Raw genomic sequence first — 20,053 nt, 5'->3', positions numbered from 1 at the left:
CTCCGCTCTCCGGCCTCTTCTCCCGGTGTCCCAGGTCTTCGGCCGGCCCCTCCGCTGTCTTCAGGTAGCTCTATTGCCAGCGGAGGTCCGGACTTCTTGGCTTCTTGTGTTCTCTTCTCTTCCCCCAGATGTTGACACGACGCTCTCTCCGGCTGGACGCCCCCTAAAACGTCACAGTCCCAGCATGCCCAGGGACTGTGACATCATATGGGAGCGGGGTCTCCGCCTATATAAGTCACAACGCAGCCCTCAGAGACCAGTCCAGCCGGAGAGAGCGTCGTGTCAACATCTGGGGGAAGAGAAGAGAACACAAGAAGCCCAGAAGTCCGGACCTCCGCTGGCAATAGAGCTACCTGAAGACAGCGGAGGGGCCGGCCGAAGACCTGGGACACCGGGAGAAGAGGCCGGAGAGCGGAGAAGAACCAACCGGACGCCGGGAGAAGATGAACCAGAGGGACCCCCGAAGACGGAAGAAGACCCCCCCCCCGGAACTGTTTAATAAATTATTTTAAAAACCTGTGTTGTGTTTTATTATTGACACTTTTTACCTAGGTGAATGGGTAGGGGTACCATGTACCCCATACTCATTCACATAGGGTGGGGGGGCCGGGATCTGGGGGCCCTCTTATTATAGGGGGCTCCCGGATTCCGATAAGCCCCCCGCCCGCAGACCCCGACAACCAACGGCCAGGGTTGTCGGGAAGAGGCCCTTGTCCTCATCAACATGGGGACAAGGTGCTTTGTGGTGGGGGGGCACCGCAAGGCGCCCCCTCCCCCAAAGCACCCCCCCATGTTGAGGGCATGCGGCCTGGTACGGTTCAGGAGGGGGGGGGGCGCTCGTTCGTCCCCACCCCCTTTCCTGACCGGCCGGGCTGCGTGCTCGGATCGGGGTCTGGTATGGATTTTGGGGGGACCCCCACGCCGGTTTTTCGGCGTAGGGGGTTCTCCTTAAAGTTCCATACCAGACCTAAGGGCCTGGGATGCCCCCCGCGCTCGCCGCAATGGGAAAATGAGTTTTTCCTATTGCAGCGAGCGCGAGATGCAGTAACCTGCTCCTCCGTCGTATCTGGTCCGGCGGAGGTACGACGTAAAGATTTGAAGCAGGCTTCAAATCTAAAGTACGTCGGATTTCCGCCCGAAACGGTCCGTCGGAAGTCCGATGGAGACCACACACGGTAGGATTGTCCGCCGGACTTGGTCCGGCGGCGTCCGTCTGACTTTTGCAGGTGAAAAGTCCGACCGTGTGTACGCGGCATAAGTGTGTCTCCATAGCAAGCCGTTTGCTATAGAGGCACACGGTGTCCGCTCACTCCCAAGCTGTCTATGGAGCTGTTCCTCCTGGTGATGGAATCTTCCTTTTCCTTTTATTCAAGGTCTCCCCAGACTGCTCCTTTGTTCTTGGAATCCTGCATAACAACCAGTACTGCTTTTGCCTTGAGCACATGGTTTTCCCTCCTCCTACTTTCTGCCAACATCTTTTCCTGTCCTGAGCTTCGTGAACCAGTCCAAAGAGTTCATTAGCATATGCATAGGAGAATCCTAGCTTCTAAATAGATCTGCACAATTAATCGTTAAAAAATCGTGATCTCGATTCAAACCCCCCTGACGGTCTCTATTGCAGAGTTTGCCGATTCTTTCATATAACAAGTGGAGAGACTTATCTGCTCACTCAGCTGTCAAAAGAAAACATCTGGGCAGTCTGCCAAGTTTTTAACATGAAACATTGTAACTAACTCTTCCTTCTTAGATCAGGGATAAACTTCTGTGTGAAAAAAAAATCCAGGCAGTCTGCCAAGTTTTTAAACAACGTGTAAATACAGGAGGTTTAACCACTTAAAGTCTAAATCTTTTTCTGACACTTGTTTCTTAAGTTAAAATCAATATTTTTTGCTAGAAAATTACTTGAAACCCCCAAACATTGTATATATTTTAGCAGAGACCCTAGGGAATAAAATGTCAATTGCTGCAATATTTTGTCACACTGTATTTGCCCAGCGGTCTTTCAAACGCAATTTTTTTGGAAAAAATACACTTGAATGAAAAACAAAATGAAACAGTAAAGTTAGCCCAATTTTTTTTTTTTTTTTTTTATGTGAAAGATGATGTTACCCTGCGAGAATCGTGATCTATCTTCTAAGCAAAAAAATCGTGATTGTCATTTTAGCCAGAATCGTGCAGCTCTACTTCTAAAACAAGGCATGATAATTCAAATGTACTACTAGAAAAATCACTAAAATAGCTATAGCAACACAGGCTCGTATGAAGAAGAAAGTAGAGTTTACTACTGCTTTAATGCCCTTGGTTTCCCTTTGTTAGGTTTTTGATGTTGGGCTGGTGTTTTTTAGAGTGTGTGCCCCTCAGTTTGGGCTGCTTTTGGATATCTCTAGGTTGCCTTGTATCAAGCTGCATCCCTCAATGGAAAATAGAAAAAAAAAATAATTTTTTTTTTTTTATTTCTTGTCCCCTAAGGCCCCTTGCACAAGGGGCGTCTAGCGACTGTACACGCAATCCAACATTTTTAGCGCATCTGGGCGTTACAGGTGTAGCATCCAGTCCTGCTGCCTACATCCTATCAAAGTCTATGTCAGGTTGAAATGTGCAGCTACTGGACAGGTCTAAACAATGTACTGAGTGGAACTCACGTTTGGGCCCTCTACATACATTCAGGGATGTATGCCCAGACTGTAGGTATTCTGCATTCGGGCATACATCTCTGAACCCATGATGCTGGGTCACTGGAAGTGTTCTCTGACGCTATAAAAAACTGCACACTGGCTCCTAAATTGCACTTATATTTTGTCTCCTTGTATTCCATTAAACATATGTTTTATTGTTCTCTCTCTCTGTCGTCTTGTTCATTGCTATCACATGGAGACTGCAGCACGATATAGGCTGATACCATGCAAAATTCAGTTACTTACACTGCATTAAACAAAATACATTTCAATATATAGTTTTTTGACAGCAGTGTTAATTTTGGCAGCAAATTTCGATTTTGTTTTAGTCTTATGCCCTGTACACAGGATCGAACATTGATCGGACATTCCGACAACAAAATCCATTGGATTTTTTCTGACGGATGTTGGCTCAAACTTGTCTTGCATACACACGGTCGCACAAAGTTTTCGGAAAATTTGATCGCTCTGAAAGCGGTGATGTAAAACATGTACGCCGGGACTATAAATGGGGCAGTAGCCAATAGCTTTTGTCTCATAATTTATTCTGAGCATGCATGGAACTTTGTGCGTCGGATTTTTGTACACACGATCAGAATTTAAACAATCGGATTTTTTTGTCGGAAAATTTTATGTCCTGCTCTCAAACTTTGTGTGTCGGAAGTTCCTACGGAAAAAATCAGATGGAGCCCACACACGATCGGAATTTCCGACAACACAATCCGATCACACTTTTTCTGTCGGAAAATCTGACGGTGTGTACAGGGCATAAGTCTTAGGACTAAAATAGCATTTTAGTTTTAGTCCCATTTTAGTTTTAGTCCCATTTTAGTCTTCTGCAATTGTTTTAGGTTTAGTCGACTAAATCTCCAGTACATTTTAGTCGACTAAAATGTTCTACATTTTAGTCGACTAAAAGCTTCAGTATATTTTAGTCGACTAAAACTCATTTTAGTCGTCTAAAATCGAATGGGTGTAATTCAATTGTAATACATTAGTTAACAATTCTCTACAATTTGCAAACTCATATACTGCTGGAGTGAAAAATCTAATATGTTTTTTATTATTACATCGAGGTATGAACATGCACTACAGACCAGTGTTAATTTTGAAGTCAAATTTCAATTTAGTTTTAGTCTTAGTCTTTTGACTAAAATGCCATTTTAGTTTTAGTCGTATTTTAGTCATTTCAGTTGTTTTAGTTTTAGTTGTATTTTAGTCGACTAAAATAATCATTTAGTCGACTAAAATGTTTTTGTCGACGAAATTAACACTGTTTGACAGCTGCATTTTTTGTGTCTTTTATATATATGACTGGAGATCAGTTGTATATCCAATAAGCTGTGAAAAGCATACAGTAAATATTGCTAGTTCTTAAAAACAGTCTTCTTATTACCTGCCTACAGCAGACACAGAACTATTTTGTCATTTTACTTATACACTTCATCTTACTTTATAGTGACATGAATATTTGACCAGCTCACCAATTATAAGCTGCCTTCGTGGTCTGGCTCCAGGATGCATGCTCCTTCATGCTAAGAGGACTCGACTTGTCAAAGATGTATCAGCTTTGATAAAATACAAGAATTTATTTGATCCATAAAAACATCATCCTGCTGATGAAAAATTAAGCTGTGTTCTTGTACAGACAGGGTATAACCGTGCATTGCACTCACTAGGCCTTTACTAAAACTCAATTGATGGGTTGAAATGTGTTGTCAGTACAAAAGCACAATCTCTGGGCACCAGTATTTGATGTTTTTATGGATGGAATAAAGTCTTGAATTTTTTCACTTTACTGACAAGCTGTTACTGTATAATGAATCTAAGCAAGTGGGCTGTGGAGATTGATTGGGGCTTTATGTTTAGTAATGTAGATACAGGGCTCACGATTTCAAGTCCTGAGCTACTACCCAGGCCTTAAGAGTTACTTGCCACCAGTTGTCCCATCTCACTCCCTCCCCCATCCCACCCCTAAACACGCCCTTGTAAATTATCGAATGAAATATTAATTATAAATGTTTTATGCGGAATTGAGTTACAAAAGTAAATATGAACAACAACATCTTTAACAATATTAACATAAAGCATATTTCATTGATCTGACTGTGATAAATAAAATAAAGATAAAATATTATTGGCTACTATAGGCACTGTACACATCATTACTGCCTTGTTAAGTAAATATTTTAATGCTATATTAAATATAGCATTAAAAAAATGAACACCAATGAATGATACTTTCACTGATTTAGGTTGCCGAGAGACCTCAGCAGAGAACAGCACTGGACAAGGGAGCATGAGCTGTCAAAGTTAACTTTTCCTTTTAACAAGCTGGTGCTTGGTTGCTAGGTGGTCGCCCAACCAATCACCAGCTTGTCAATAGGAAAAGTAAACTTTGGCAGCTCCCGCCCAACCATACTCCAGCCCCCCCTATCTAGTTCTTTGCCAGGCCTTGCTAAGAGAATGACAGGGGGCGGAGACTGGGAGGAGAATTAGCTGCTGTTCAACCCTAGCTCTCAGCTTGTTTTCGCTCGCCTAATGCGAGCAGGCGAGTGGAAATTTTGAGGGCTGTAACTAAGTTCTTCAAACTTTTAGATTGCTACATTTTGCTTTTGCTGTACTCATAAAGTATTTTCTTTTTCTCCATGACAGGTGAACTGGACACCAAATGTTTCTAAGGAGAAATTAGTCAGTGGAATTTTACCTGATGTAGAGGTGTCAAATTCAGTTAATGATGTTCGCTACTGCCAGGTCACCTATCATGATGATAATGTTTCATTGGAGAGTGCTTTTACAGTCAAGTATGTATTGCAGTTTACAAAAATATTGCCGCTTCCAATGTACACAATGTGCTGCCACATTTTTTTTTTTTTTTTTAGGCAGAACTTTATGCGGTGCTGATAAGCCAGGCAACTCTGCTTTGTTTAAAAGGAAGTAAACTTCCTCTGAAGACATTTACCTTTAGGTAAGCCTGTAATACGGCTTACCTATAGGTTGTGTAAATATTTCCTAAATGTGTACCGTTTGGGAGATATTTACATTACATGCAGCTAGTGACATCACTGGCACATGCTGTCTGAAGGAATGGTCACGGAGGCCTTTCCCATGGGAGCGGGTGCTGTGAGCGGGGAAGATGTCAGCCGTCTCAACAGTGTGCGGGTGCCTCTGCGGGGACTCCGTTCTAAGGTAAGTATTTAATAATCAGCTAGTATGATTACTAGCTGATTATGCCTTTTTGTCTTACAGGTTTTATTTTTTTTTAAAGAGTTTACAACCTCTTTAACCACTTGCCTACCGGGCTATAGCTGAAAGATGGCTGCAGCGCAGTCGGCTTATTCTGGGAGGGCGTCCATGGACATCCTCCCAGAATCTTGCTCCTGCTCGCCCCCTGGAACATCCGTGACCGGACCCGGCGCATCACGGTAAACAGCCAATGACAGCGGGCGTTTACCACGTGATCGCTCTGTCAAATGACAGAGTGATCACTTGTAAACAAACTGGCCTCATGTCCGATTCATCTTTCCCCTCCTCGTACCGATTGGTACTGGGAGAGGGGAGAGATCGGGTGCAGCAGCGCTGTGGGCCGGATGTGTACTGCCCATAGCGCTGATCTGTGCCCATTCCAGCACTCATTCAGTCATTCCATCCATACTCATCCATGCTCAGCAGTACTCATCCATCCATCCATACTCAGCAATACTCATCCATCCATGCTCAGCCATTTATACTCATCCATACTCAGCAATACTCTTCCATCCATGCTCAGTCATCCATATTCATCCATGCTCAGCAATACTCATCCATCCATACTCGGCAATACTCATCCATCCATACTCAACAATAATCATCCATCCATGCTCAGCCATCCATACACAGCAATACTCATCCATCCATGCTCAGCAATACTCATCCATCCATGCTCAGCAATACTCATCCATCTATACTCAGCAATACTCATCCATCCATCCATGCTCAGCATTACTCATCCATCCATCCATGCTCAGCAATACTCATCTACCCATCCATACTCAACAATACTCATCTATCCATCAATACTCATCCATCCATGCTCGGCCATCCATACTCATCCATGCTCGGCAATACTCATCCATCCATGCTCAGCAATACTCATCCATCTATCCATACTCAGCAAAACTCACCCATCCATCCATGCTCAGCAATACTCATCCATCTATCCATACTCAGCAAAACTCATCCATCCATCCATGCTCAGCAATACTCATCCATCCATCCATACTCAGCAATACTCATCCATGCTCAGCAATACGCATCTATCAATCCATGCTCAGCAATACTCATCCATCCATCTATACTCCGCAATACCATCAATCCATACTCAGCAATACTCAGCCATCCATGCTCAGCAATACGCATCCATCCATCCATACTCAGCAATACTCATCCATCCATCCATGCTCAGCAATACTCATCCATCCATACTCAGCCATACCCAGCCATCCCATCCACACTCGGCCATACTCAGCCATACCCACTCAGCCATACCAGACCCAGCCATCCCATCCATTCCCAGCCATACTCAGCCATACCCAGTCATCCCATCCTCACTCAGCCATACCCACTTAGCCATCCCAGCCATCCCATCCACACTCAGCCATACCCACCCAGCCATACTCAGCCATACCCGACCAAGCCATACTCAGCCATCCCATCCATACTCATCCATACCCAGCCATCCACATTCATGGCTCAACCATGCTTAGCCATCCCCATCCATGGCTCATCCATGCCACTACAGTGCCTCAAAGTGTAATAGGTAGTCAAATTAGATTTGAAAATTATACCCCTAGAACGCCCGTTGGTGCTCCCTGCATGTTGGGCCTCTGTATGCGGCCAGGCTGTGTAAAAGTCTCACATATGTGGTATCGCCATACTCAGGAGTAGCAGATAATGTTTTGGGGTATAATTTTTGCCATGTACGTGCTATGTGTTATATTATATAATAATATTGTATAAATGGACAACTTTGTGTTAAAAAAAAAAAAAAAAAAGCATTTTCATTTTCCAAAAACTTGTAGAAAAAAATGACATGTTCAAAAGACTTGATATGCCTCATAGATTATACGTTGGGGTGTTTTCTTTCCATAATCGGGGCGTTTTTATTGTCCTGGTGCTCCAGGGCCTTCAAAAGTGCAAGAGGTAGTCAAGAAATTAGATGTGTAATTTATGCTTCTAGAACGCCTGAAGGTTCTCCCTGCATGTTGGGCCTCTGTATATGGCCATGGTATGCATATGCTGTGTGTGAGAAATAACCTGATAATATGAAACTTTTGTGAAAAAAGAAAAAAAATCTTGATTTTGCAAAGAATTGTGGGAAAAAATTACAACTTAAAAAAACTCACCATTCCTCTTTCCAAAAAGGGGTCATTTAGGGGGTATTTGTACTGTCCTGGCTTGTTAGGGTCTCGAGAAATGAGCTAGACCGTCAGTATTTCAGGTGTGATCAATTTTCAGTTATTGACACCATAGCTTGTAGACTCTCTAACTTTCACACAGACCAAATAATATACACTAATTTGGATTATTTTTACCAAAGATATGTAGCAGTATAAAATTTGGCCAAAATTTATAATAAAAAATGACTAATTTGCAGAATTTTATAACAGAAACGAAGAAACAATTTTTTATTTTTACAGAATTTTCGGTCTTTTTTCATTTATAGCACAAAAAATAAACCCATTAAATGCCACCAAAAGAAAGCTCTATTTGTGTGGGAAAAAAGGACAAAAATGTCATATTGGTATAGTGTTGCATGATTAAGTAATTGTCATTCAAAGTGTGAGAGCACTGAAAGCTAAAAATGGGTATGGTTAGGAAGGGGGTTTAAGTGTCCAGTGGTCAAAAGGTTAAATTCCGTGAAGATTCAGTGAATTGCACACAGCAGTGTCTGATTAGAGGAAAACATGTTCTTACAACTGCTATTGATTAGAAATAGTGTAGTTTCTCCACCCATCACTTATGAAATTAATTCATGAAATGCTATGAGCTTTTTGAATGGCGATTTTATTTATTTTTATTTTTTAAGTTTATTATAATTTCATTCAGTCACCCTTGAACTGTTTGATTAACCACTTAGCCACTTCAGGCAAAACAACGTATCTGCGTTGGTACTTTGACGCTAAATACCGGGGTTATGGCAGCAGCTAGCTGCCATAACCCCGGTATTTTCGGGAACGGCGTGCGTCCTTAACCACTTAAGGACCTAGCCTTTTTTTTTTACACTTGTTTACAAGTTAAAATCATTTTGTTTGTTAGAAAATTACTTAAAACCCCCAAACGTTATATATATTTTTTTCTAATACCCTAGAGAATAAAATGGCGATTGTTGCAATACTTTCTGTCACACCGTATTTGCGCAGCAGTCTTACAAACGCACTTTAAAAAAAAAAAAAAAAAAACACTTTTTTGAATTGAAAAATAAGACAGCAGTAAAGTTAGCCCAATGTTTTTTATATTGTGAAAGATAATGTTACGCCGAGTAAATTGATACCCAACATGTCACGCTTCAAAATTGCGCCCGCTTGTGGAATGACAACAAACTTTTACCCTTAAAAATCTCCATAGGCGATGTTTAAAAATGTCTACAGGTTACCAGTTTTGAGTTACAGAGAAGGTCTAGGGCTAGAATGATTGCTCTCACTCTAACGATCGCGGCGATACCTCACATGTGTCGTTTGAACACCGCCACCGATACCGCGGAGACCACTTTATCTTAAAGAGAAATGCAAGGTGTTCCCAAACGTACGGATACGTAGTTTTGCGTGAAGTGGTTAAAATGTTAATGCAAATAAGCATGCTGATAAGAGGAGAGAGCACAGTGCTGGTACTCTTTATTGTCCAATCAGCCACCTAGGAATGTGTTCATGAAAAAGTTGTATTGATAATCAAATTTATAGTCATAGCTGTTTACCCCTGAAGATTCAAGGTATAGAGGCAGGACCTGAATATGGCACCCGGTACAGTAAAATTATTCTTTTATTGTGGGAAGAAAACAGTCCTCTCCCGCTTAAAGTGGTTGTTAACCCACACTGATAACTTGTTATAATCCTCTTTGTTTCCTAATGATACTTGCTCCGGTCTCTGTGTTTTATATAAAAAAAATGCTGTGTGTATATGTTTACAGAGCGACGCTCACGTGACCGGCTGGCTCTCTCCTCTACCCGTTTGACAGCTGCAGCAGGCGGGGCCAAGATTCCCCCACTGACATCAGTCGGGAGGAGAGGAGGAACGAGCTGGCCAGTCACATGAGCGGCACTCTGAAAACCGGTATAAACTGCATTTTTTTTTATAAAACAGAGACCGGAACAAATATCATTAGGAAACAAAGAGGATTATATGAGACATTAAAAGTTATTTCAGTAGCGGGAGGGGGCAGGCGCTGACACAGGAGGGGAGGGGGGAGGAGGACAGAGGGAGACGCAAAAGAGCTGCTGATAGAGGCACGTAAACTGACCGCAGTGTCATGGCACAGCAGCCATGATATACCATGGTCAGTTTACAGGGGGGAGGGCAGAAACTGGCAGGATTAGCCAGGTATTTCAGGTGATACAGTGGGCCAAATTACACAGCACAAGCACTGGGCTGTATAACATGCTTTAAAGAAGCAGGATCTTTTTTTTTTTTTTTTCTAGGTAACAAACACTTTAATTACATACAGTATGTTGCAAGTATTTTGGAAAATGTTGTTGCAGACGTTCACCAGTAGATTTTTTGTAAATACTGCTACACACATTCCTTCTTTCTGAGTGCTTTGTAAAAGTGTCTGCCTGTTCTTATCACATCATGAATCCCAATGTAACTCTGGGGATGAACTAAATACTTTATGCATTGTTTCAGGCCTCTCCCTGATGAGCCGAAATATTTGAAATGCAAGTTAACTGGACCTAATGTTATCAAAATGGGAGAAGAGCTGAAGGGTGAAGTTGGTAAGTGGTAATGGTACATTATCTGACATAAAACATTTACAAGTAATTTTGTTATCACCCTGGATGAATTAGAAATGATTATAACTCCATCATAAAGACACAGCATATGTGATTTATATAGGGCAGCTAAAAAACTCTACAGGCTATAGCGGTTACATTCACATTAATTCCACAGTTATCTAGTTGTATGTATTAGTCAAGTTATGATGATGATAAAATTCCAGTCATCCCACCAGCCAAATACTTTTCAGACCAATGTCAAGAGGCTGGCTGTTTAGAAAACTGATTTTTGCATAGGATTTTCACAGGTTGTAATAAGCATATTGAGGAAGCATGCTGCAGTTAGTACTTTACTTTGTATTAATAAACAATGCATGGTTTCTTTAAAATAGCGTTTTGTAACTGCTGTATCTAATACTCTAGTTTCTGCCATTTGTTTCTCTTGCAGAGTTGATATTGACAGACCAGTTTGGTAACCAGGTCCGCACATTATCACCCTCATGCCTTGATTCTTTAGGTATTTCTGAAACTAGTCTTGACAAAAGTAATATAAAAATTACTTTTCAGGTGTGTATTGAGCATATTTTCCTTTGTTCACATTTTGTAAGGACACAATCTGTATGTAACTTACAGTATGTTATATTGATGTTTAAATATGAGCTATGCTAATATATTGGTTATTTTCCCTCTTTTTTTAATCCAGGAAAATACACAGTCTTTTATTGTCAAAGGAATAAAATTTTTTAATGGTCCTCTAGAGGAAAAAGAGCTTTGCTTTGCGTGGAGAAATTTCTCAACTTATTTAAGATTGAGCTTGGTTGCTGGGCCTCCCGCTAAAATTGCCCTGGTAGACTGGCCAGAGGTAAATTATTTGAGTGTACATAAGTATGCTGATTTACTGTACTTGGTGGTTGATATCTAACAATATTTTTTTTTAATTAGTCTGTTACAGTTGTCTGTGGTAAAAAGTTACAAAAGCCCCTGGTTGTCCAGCTTTGTGATGAATGGGGAAACCAAGCTCTGGAGCCAAATGTTAAGGTCACATTGGTGAAGGACAGCCATCTCAAGGTACATGTGAATAAGAAAGTCTGAAACCAATGTAAATAAAATGTGTATTGCTTGCAGAAATAAGAGTGAAAGCTATAACCTCGCAACACAACTAGTAAATGGCATGTTAGGCCAGCCATAGACGGTTCAAGTCTCAGCAAGTTCAGCAGGGCCCAGCCAAAATTCGAACCATGTATGGGATGGCTGAGGCTGAGTTGATTGATCAACTTGGGTACAACCAGCCTGTAAGATTTTACATGAGATTATTGCTAGCAGCTATCATAGCCATGCTCTCCTGGCGAGGATGGCTTCCTGCAACCCATGGTTGCAGGAAACAAATTCACTCCATCCATGGCCAGCTTTACCACTATGTACAGTCACATTATGCACACTCTATAGTAATCATTTTAAAGTGGATATAAACCCTCACATATACCCAGTGATGTGAACAGCCTCAGATGATACACAGAGATGAAACAAATACTTTGTAGAAACACCTTTTTGCTGCAATTACAGCTGCAAGTCTTTTTGGGTATGTCTGTTCTAGCTTTGCACATCTGAAGAGTGACATTTTTGCTCAAGCTCTGTCAGATTGGATGGAGAGCGTCTGTGAACAGTAAGAATAAGCTCCGGCGTGTTCGCACACTCCATGTGCAGAGCCTGCCAGGAAGTCGGCACGGCGCTGCACTAATCACAGGCAGTGAGACATTTCCCGATCTCTGCAGCCGTACAGCTTTACACGTGGAGTGTGCGAACAAGCCGGAGCGCATCCTTAGTGAACAGTAATGTTCAAATCTTGCCACAGATTTTCAGTGGGATTTAGGTCTGGACTTTGACTGGGCCATCCTAACACATGAATATGCTTTGATCTAAAATATTCCACTGGTTGTATGTTTAGGGCTGTTGTCCTGCTGGAAGGTGAACTTCTGCCCCAGTCGCAAGTCTTTTGCAGACTCAAACAGGTTTTCTTCTAAGATTGCCTGCCCTTTATTTGGATTCCATCCATCTTCCCATCAATTCTGACCAGCTTCCCTGTCCCTGCTGAAGAAACGCATCCCCACAACATGATACTGCCACCACCATGTTTCACAGTGGGGGTGGTATGTTCAGGGTGATGTGCAGTGTTAGTTTTCCGCCACACATAGCGCTTTGCTTTTAGGCAAAAAAGTTCAATTTTGGTCTCATCTGACCAGAGCATCTTCTTCCACATGTTTGCTATGTCCCCCACATGGCTTCTCGCAAACTGCAAATGGGGCTTCTTATGGCTTTCTTTTAACAATGGCTTTCTTCTTACCACTCTTCCATAAAGACCAGATTTGTGGAGTGCACGACTAATAGTTGTCCTGTGGACAGATTCTCCCACCTGAGCTGTGGATCTCTGCAGCTCCTCCAGAGTTACCATGGGCCTTTTGGCTGCTTCTATGGTTAATGCTCTCTGTGCCCAGCCTGTTAGTTTAGGTGGACGGCCATGTCTCGGTAGGTTTGCAGTTGTGCCATACTCTTTACATTTTCAGATGATGTATTGAAAAGCGCTCCATGAGATATTCAAAGCTTATGATATTTTTTTTTTATAACCTAGCCATGCTTTAAACTTCTCCACAACTTTATCCCTGACCTGTCTGGTGTGTTCCTTGGCATTCATGATGCTGTCTGTTCACGAAGGTTCTCTAACAAACCTATGAGGGCTTCACAGAACAGCTGTATTTATACTGCAATTAAATTACACACAGGTGGACTCTGTACTAATTACAGTAGGTGACTTCTGAAGGCAATTGGTTCCTCTAGATTTTAGTTAGGGGTATCATTGTAAAGGGGGCTGAAAACAAATGCACGCCACACTTTTCAGATATTTGTTTGTAAAAATTGTTGAAAACCATCTATCATTTTCCTTCCACTTCACAATTATGTGCCACTTTGTGTTGGTCGATCACATAAAATCCCAATAAAATACATTTACATTTTTGGTTGTAACATGACAAAATGTGGAAAATTTGAAGGGGTAAGAATACTTTTATAAGGCACTGTTTATGTGCCCAGGTCAGATTTCATAAATGGGGTTTACATCCACTTTAACTAAAAGTTTGTTCATTGCTTGACAAGCAATATCGTAATTTTTTATGTGTTGGAATGTACAAAATAAATATGAGGTATAAATACCTCATAAATCCATGCAATTAGAATGTGATGTTCCATATTTGATGACAATGATCCAAGCTACTTTATGGAGTATGCAGGTAGATCCGGTCTTATTTAACCACTTCAACACCAGGCTGATTCTGACACTTTTTGCATATATGTAAAAATCCTTTTTTTTTTTTGCTAGAAAATTACTTAGAACCTTCAAACATTATATGTTTGTAGTATTCACAGCGCTTCACTTTTTCCACATTTTGTTATGTTACGGCCTTATTCCAAAATGGATTAAATTCATTATTTTCCACAAAATGCTACAAACAATACCCTATAATGACCATGTGAAAGAAGTTTTTTGAAATCTTTGCAAATTTTATTAAAAATAAAAAACGAAAAGTACATGTACATAAATATTCTCAGCCTTTGTTCAATACTTTATTGAAGCACCTTTGGCACCAATTACAGCCTCAAATCTTTTTGAGTATGATGCTACAAGTTTGGCACACCTATTTTTGGTCAGTTTCTCCCATTCTTCTTTGCAGTACATCTCAGTACATCAGGTTGGATGGGGAGCGTCGTTGCACAGCCATTATCAGATCTCTCCAGAGATGTTCAATTGGGTTAAAGTCTGGGCTCTGGCTGGGTTACTCAAGGACAGTCACAGAGTTGTCCCATAGCCACTCCATTATCTTGGCTGTGTGCTTAGGGTCCTTGTCCTGTTGGAAGATAAACCTTTGCCCCAGTCTAAGGTCCAGAGCACTCTGGAGCAGGTTTTCGTCAAGGATGATTCTGTTGCTGCATTCATTTTTCCCTTGATTCTGACTAGTCTCCCAGTTTCTGCTGCTGAAAAACATCCCCACAGCATGATGCTGCCACCACCATGCTTCACTGTAGGGATGGTACTGGCCAGGTGATGAGCGCTGCCTGGTTTCCTCCAGACATTATGCTTCCCATTCAGGCCAAAAAGTTTAATCTTTGTTTCATCAGACCAGAGAATTATGTTTCTTATCGTCTGAGAGTCCTTCAGGTGCCTTTTGGCAAACACCAGGCATTCTGTCCTGTGCCTTTTTACTGAGGAGTGGCTTCCGCCTGGCCACTCTACCTTACAGGCCTGATTTATGGAGTGCTGCAGAGATGGTTGTTCTTCTGGAAGATTCTCCTCTCTCCACAGAGAAACAGTGGAGCTTTGTCAGAGTGACAATCAGTTTGGCCAGTGGCTCACTCTAGGAAGAGTCCTGGTGGTTCTAAACATCTTCCATTTACAGATGATGGAGGCCATTGTGCTCATTGGGACCTTCAATGCTGCAGACATTTTTCTGTACCCTTCCCCAGATCTGGACTTAATGGCTTGGTTTGTGCTCTGAAATGCTCTGTTAACTGTGGGACCTTATATAGACAGGTGTGTGCCTTTCCAAATCATGTCCAATCAACTGAATTTAACACAGGTGCACTCCAATCAAGTTGTAGAAACATCTCAAGGATGATCAGTGGAAACAGGATGCACCTGAGCTCAATTTTGAGTGTCATGGCAAAGGCTGTGCATTCTATGTACATATGATTTTTTTTATCTTTTATTTTAAATAAATTTGCAAAGATTTCAAACAAAATTCTTTCACGTTATTATGGGGTATTTTGTAGAATTATAAATTTAATTCATTTTAGAATAAGGCTGTAACATAACAAAATGTGGAAAAAGTGAAGCGCTGTAAATACTTTCCAGATGCACTGTATATTATTTTAGCAGAGGCTTTAGAGAATAAAATGGTGGGTGCTGCAATTTTTTATGTCACACGGTATTTGTGCAGCAGTTTTTCAAAAGCAATTTATTTCTTTTTTTTTTTTTTTTTAATATTCACTTTAGTAAATTTTAATGCACAAAAACGCAATATAATACTCAGTTGTTTGGTAAAATATAAAAGATATTACGCTGAGTAAATAGATAACTAAAATGTCACGCTTTAAAATTCCACCTGCTCGTAGAATGGTGCCAAACTACAGTACTTAACCACTTCAGCCCTGGAACATTTTACCCCCTTCCTGACCAAAGCACTTTTTAGAATTTGGCACTGTGTCGCTTTAACTGACAATTACGTGGTCGTTCGACGCTGTACCCAAACTAGATTTGTGTCCTTTTTTTCCCACAAATAGAGATTTCTTTTGGTGGTATTTGATCTCCTCTGCGGTTTTTATTTTTTGCGCTATAAACAAAAAAAGAGCGACAATTTTGAAAAAAAAATTTAAATTTTGCTATAATATACCCAAAAATGTTTTTAAAAAACAAATTTCTTCATCAGTTTAGGCCAATATATATTCTTCTACATATTTTTGGTAAAAAAAAAATCGCAATAAGCCTATATTGATTGGTTTGCGCAAAAGTTATAGTGTCTACAAACAGTGGGAAAGATTTATGGCATTTTTATTATTATTTTTATTTTTTTACTAGTGACTCGGTTAAATTGATGATAGGCAACTCCTATCCTCATATTGATTAGTGGTTCCAAATTAATAATAACTACTGCAGTAGGGAACAGACACAAAAGATACGCTCAGCATCTTTCCAAATTACTGTTCTGCTTTATTATGACGCAATTGAAGGTTTTTATGCACATGATTACGTAGGTATCACATTAATATTACAATTGTACGTTTATGGTAACAAGGGGAGTTACATAGGCAGGCTTATTCTAATCAGGACTTGAAAGAATGTAAACATTTACTGAAAACATTATTAGTGCTGTGTGCACAGTGAGGGCAGTGTGCAATACATACAAAATACAATACAATTATATACAGAACTTACAAATTTCCATTACAGTCTCCCCTCTTTTGATCAATATTTTGATCACTAACCATACCTGCTATCACCTTTAACCTGGAACCTCCACACGCTTAGGTGGAGGTAGTCCTGGCCAAAGAGGCAAAAACTCCATTGTGGAGAAAATAATAGCTGAGCAACTTTTTCATTACCAAAATGACTTTTCATTGTGAAAAACAAATGATTGATAAAACATATTTACAGAGTACTGGCTGTACACTCCTGTGACCAGAATGGCCTTCTAGCTGAATTGTTGGCATGCTGACTTATCAGCATATGTAATCACAGACAATTCTACATAAAATGGAAGACGTACAAAAGACAAATATGACTTCAACATGGCTGAACTACTTTTCAAATATATATATATATAGATATATATATATATATATATATCTATATATATATATATATATATATATATCTATATATATATCCCTTACAATTAAAGTAATTGAATCAAAAAGTACCCTAGACTGTGATCACAAGAGGGAAGCAAATCAAACACAGAGATTTCTTTAATTTAGTCATTTTTGCAGTGTCTGGTGTGGATCCAGGTGACTTTTCCTTCAAGTTTTGCAAAAACTGTACATGAAATAGATGCTGTATTGAGTCTCCAAACATTTCCTTATATATAAATGTCTCTTAACAATCCACAAGTCACCTGGCTTTAGTTTTAGATCCTTCCAAACTTTTAGGATCTGGAATTGGGGAGAAAAACACATAAATGAGTTTGTCAAAAAACCTTAAAAGATCAGCAACATTCTCTGTGAGATCCGAATGGAGGACTTCAGCTGCTGAGACAAAATATAAGCAAGTGAGTAACACACTCCCAAACCAAATCCCATAGGGAGAGAGTCCAACATCCCCCTTAGGGGCTTCATAAAATATAAGAAAACATTCAGGCAAAAGTTTTCTAGTTTCTTACTCTACTTTGTCCACTACATTGTAGACAGTAAGGGGTGTAAAAATAAAACCTCAAAACTTCTAGTAAGGACTCTCCTATAAAAAATGATTTCCTCTGTTACTCTCTGTACTTTCTGGCACTCAGTACTTACAAACTACTTCTGATAACACTTTTTACTGTGGTCTTTGCAGTAGCATTTGCCACTGGACATCCAAAAAACATGTCCATACAGACAAAATGCATACTTGTAAGATCCTAACTTGGGCATCTGGATATATATTTTTGTAATATCTGGAAGGGATGTTCAGCTTTTGGTAACACCTTTGGTAACAGGTAAAACAAGAAGTGGTATGTTATAAAAACAACTGTGGAGAACCCTGGCTCTATCCCACGCTCATTTACTAAGGCAGCCATAACTTCTTGTGACTGATGACACGGTCCATGTGTCAAGCTGGTGGCAAAAGAGTGGCTGGCAGACATAAATGATCACCTTTTCCAAAGTCCTGTTTCATAAGAAGTTGCCCCCTGTGGACCACTTGTTCTTCTCGTTCTGGGGTCCTTAAAGTTGAATTATTAATCCCAGCTATACTGGGCCAGAACTAGGGTGAAATCTGTGAGTTGCACAGACCCATCAAGTGTCCGGGGCTGTAAATGCAGCATCCTTAGTCGCCTGGTCTGCTTCCATGTGTGAAAGTTAATATGGCTACCTCAGCAAGAACCTGGAAGGCTGAAAACAGCCGATCAAATTAACTTGGCATGCTTGGTTGGTTTACCTGCCGAAGTAAAAACAAACTTCTGGCCCTTTAAATGGAACCAAAAGCTCTCTATATCTCGACTATCTATATAAATATACACTCTTTTTATAGCTCACAGGTTTTGCTAAAACATGGAGCTCTGCTTCTTGAGCTGGGCAAAAAGGATCCAATGACTTTGAATACAGAGTATCCTTCTGGGTGGTAAACTGCATACTCAAATCTACAAAAAATTAAATATCTGGGTCTTCAGGGAGTGTGTCCCGCACTGGGCTCACAGCAGCTGATTCCTACACCATCAGTTTAACACATGCGTCTTTTCCTTTCTTTTGAATAAATGTACGCATTTTTCATTGTTAGATTTGTACATAAACAAACTCATATTTTAAACCTTTCATTAGACAGACATTTAGTTAGCTGTATATTTGCTGCGCAGAATGTCGGACCATTAAAAATTAAATGTTTGACCAAAACAATATCTAACTTTGTCTAATAGCACCTTTGCATAAAAGCTGCAGCTCTGATATATTGGGGTGAACCCTTCATTACTGGGTCCAGCTTGCATAAATATATTACAATAGCTTGTTTTCTATCATGCTGTTTGTGTAAGAACTCCAGTTTCATGTTTCAAAACACAACTTTTTCTTGGCAATATTATAATAAATGATAACAATACCCTGCGGTCATGCAGAGATGCCCATTAATCCAAAATATTCTTCTGCTTATACCACTGTACTTACAAGAAAAAGGGGCACATCATTTCACAATCCACACATTCTGCTTTGGATTTCAAAAATAAAAATAAATAAAACAAAAGGATCAACATTCTGTATGATGGACCAGAAAGCATCAAAAACTATAAAACAACTGGCTGCAGGTGGGATCTATCCTAACAGGGTGTGTGGACTTGATGTGATGGGTCGGTTATATTTAAATTTTATTTATTATTACTCTCACATCATGGACCGCACATCAAGTTATTATCAAAAACCTTAAAATTTCATTTTTGTAGAAGAACTTCTCATGTATCCCATCCATCTTGGCTTTGTTAAATATTATGGCAGCTTTATTCAAAATAACAACCTCATCTTAATCGTTTTTTCTCTCAATAAGGGCTTATTGTATAAATGTAAAATTACAAAATTGTTATCTTAATCTAAACTAATCTCATTCATTACAAATTTCCCCATTAACCTGAATTTCATTTCCAACCAAAGGTTGTCTAAACCAGTTTCAATATATCTATATTATTAATAAAATTGTTAAACTCATATTAGAAATGAATACTCATTATTACTTAATTTTACTTAATTTCCCTTTTTTACATGCAGTGTTTCCACTATCAAAGGATATTCAATGTGTGCAATACACGGTTAAATGTAACCTTCATTTTACCATGTTTGGAAAACAGATTCAAAATAATTGTGATCACATTGTTTACCATTAGATTCGTTAACCCGGCACATGTTTTGTCTAAAAAACTGGAATTGGCATGGTGTCCTTCCAGCTTATCACTGACCTCTCAGGGACATTCTTTCAGGAGAGCACAAAGGAGGGGGTCACATCTGTGTACATGACACACACAAGCAATAGAACTAAAGGTCCCAGCATTCGCACACACACACCAATATCTCTCTAAAATCGCTTACATTTTCCCATTTGTACACAACACATGCATATCATTCTCTCACTTTCTTTTAACTCTTTAATATTTCCCTGCATAAATTCTGCATTCCTTATTTTGTTCAGATATCTTT

The 20,053-nt window shown here is 40.1% G+C and overlaps 1 protein-coding gene across 1 annotated transcript in view; it reads left to right on the top strand.

Moving 5' to 3' along the window:
• SMCHD1 (structural maintenance of chromosomes flexible hinge domain containing 1) overlaps nucleotides 1-20,053 on the top strand; it is a 622,004-nt gene that overhangs the window by 346,921 nt on the left and 255,030 nt on the right. The window contains exons 26-30 of the mRNA XM_073631430.1: nucleotides 5,331-5,479; nucleotides 10,554-10,642; nucleotides 11,091-11,209; nucleotides 11,346-11,504; nucleotides 11,585-11,710. Of these exons, the coding sequence (XP_073487531.1) occupies nucleotides 5,331-5,479; nucleotides 10,554-10,642; nucleotides 11,091-11,209; nucleotides 11,346-11,504; nucleotides 11,585-11,710 (642 nt within the window). The remainder of the gene's footprint in view (nucleotides 1-5,330; nucleotides 5,480-10,553; nucleotides 10,643-11,090; nucleotides 11,210-11,345; nucleotides 11,505-11,584; nucleotides 11,711-20,053) is intronic.

The sequence above is a fragment of the Aquarana catesbeiana genome, linkage group LG05, assembly GCF_042186555.1.
Source record: "Aquarana catesbeiana isolate 2022-GZ linkage group LG05, ASM4218655v1, whole genome shotgun sequence".
NCBI classification, from domain to species: domain Eukaryota; kingdom Metazoa; phylum Chordata; class Amphibia; order Anura; family Ranidae; genus Aquarana; species Aquarana catesbeiana.
This window is presented reverse-complemented; position numbering and strand designations above follow the sequence as displayed.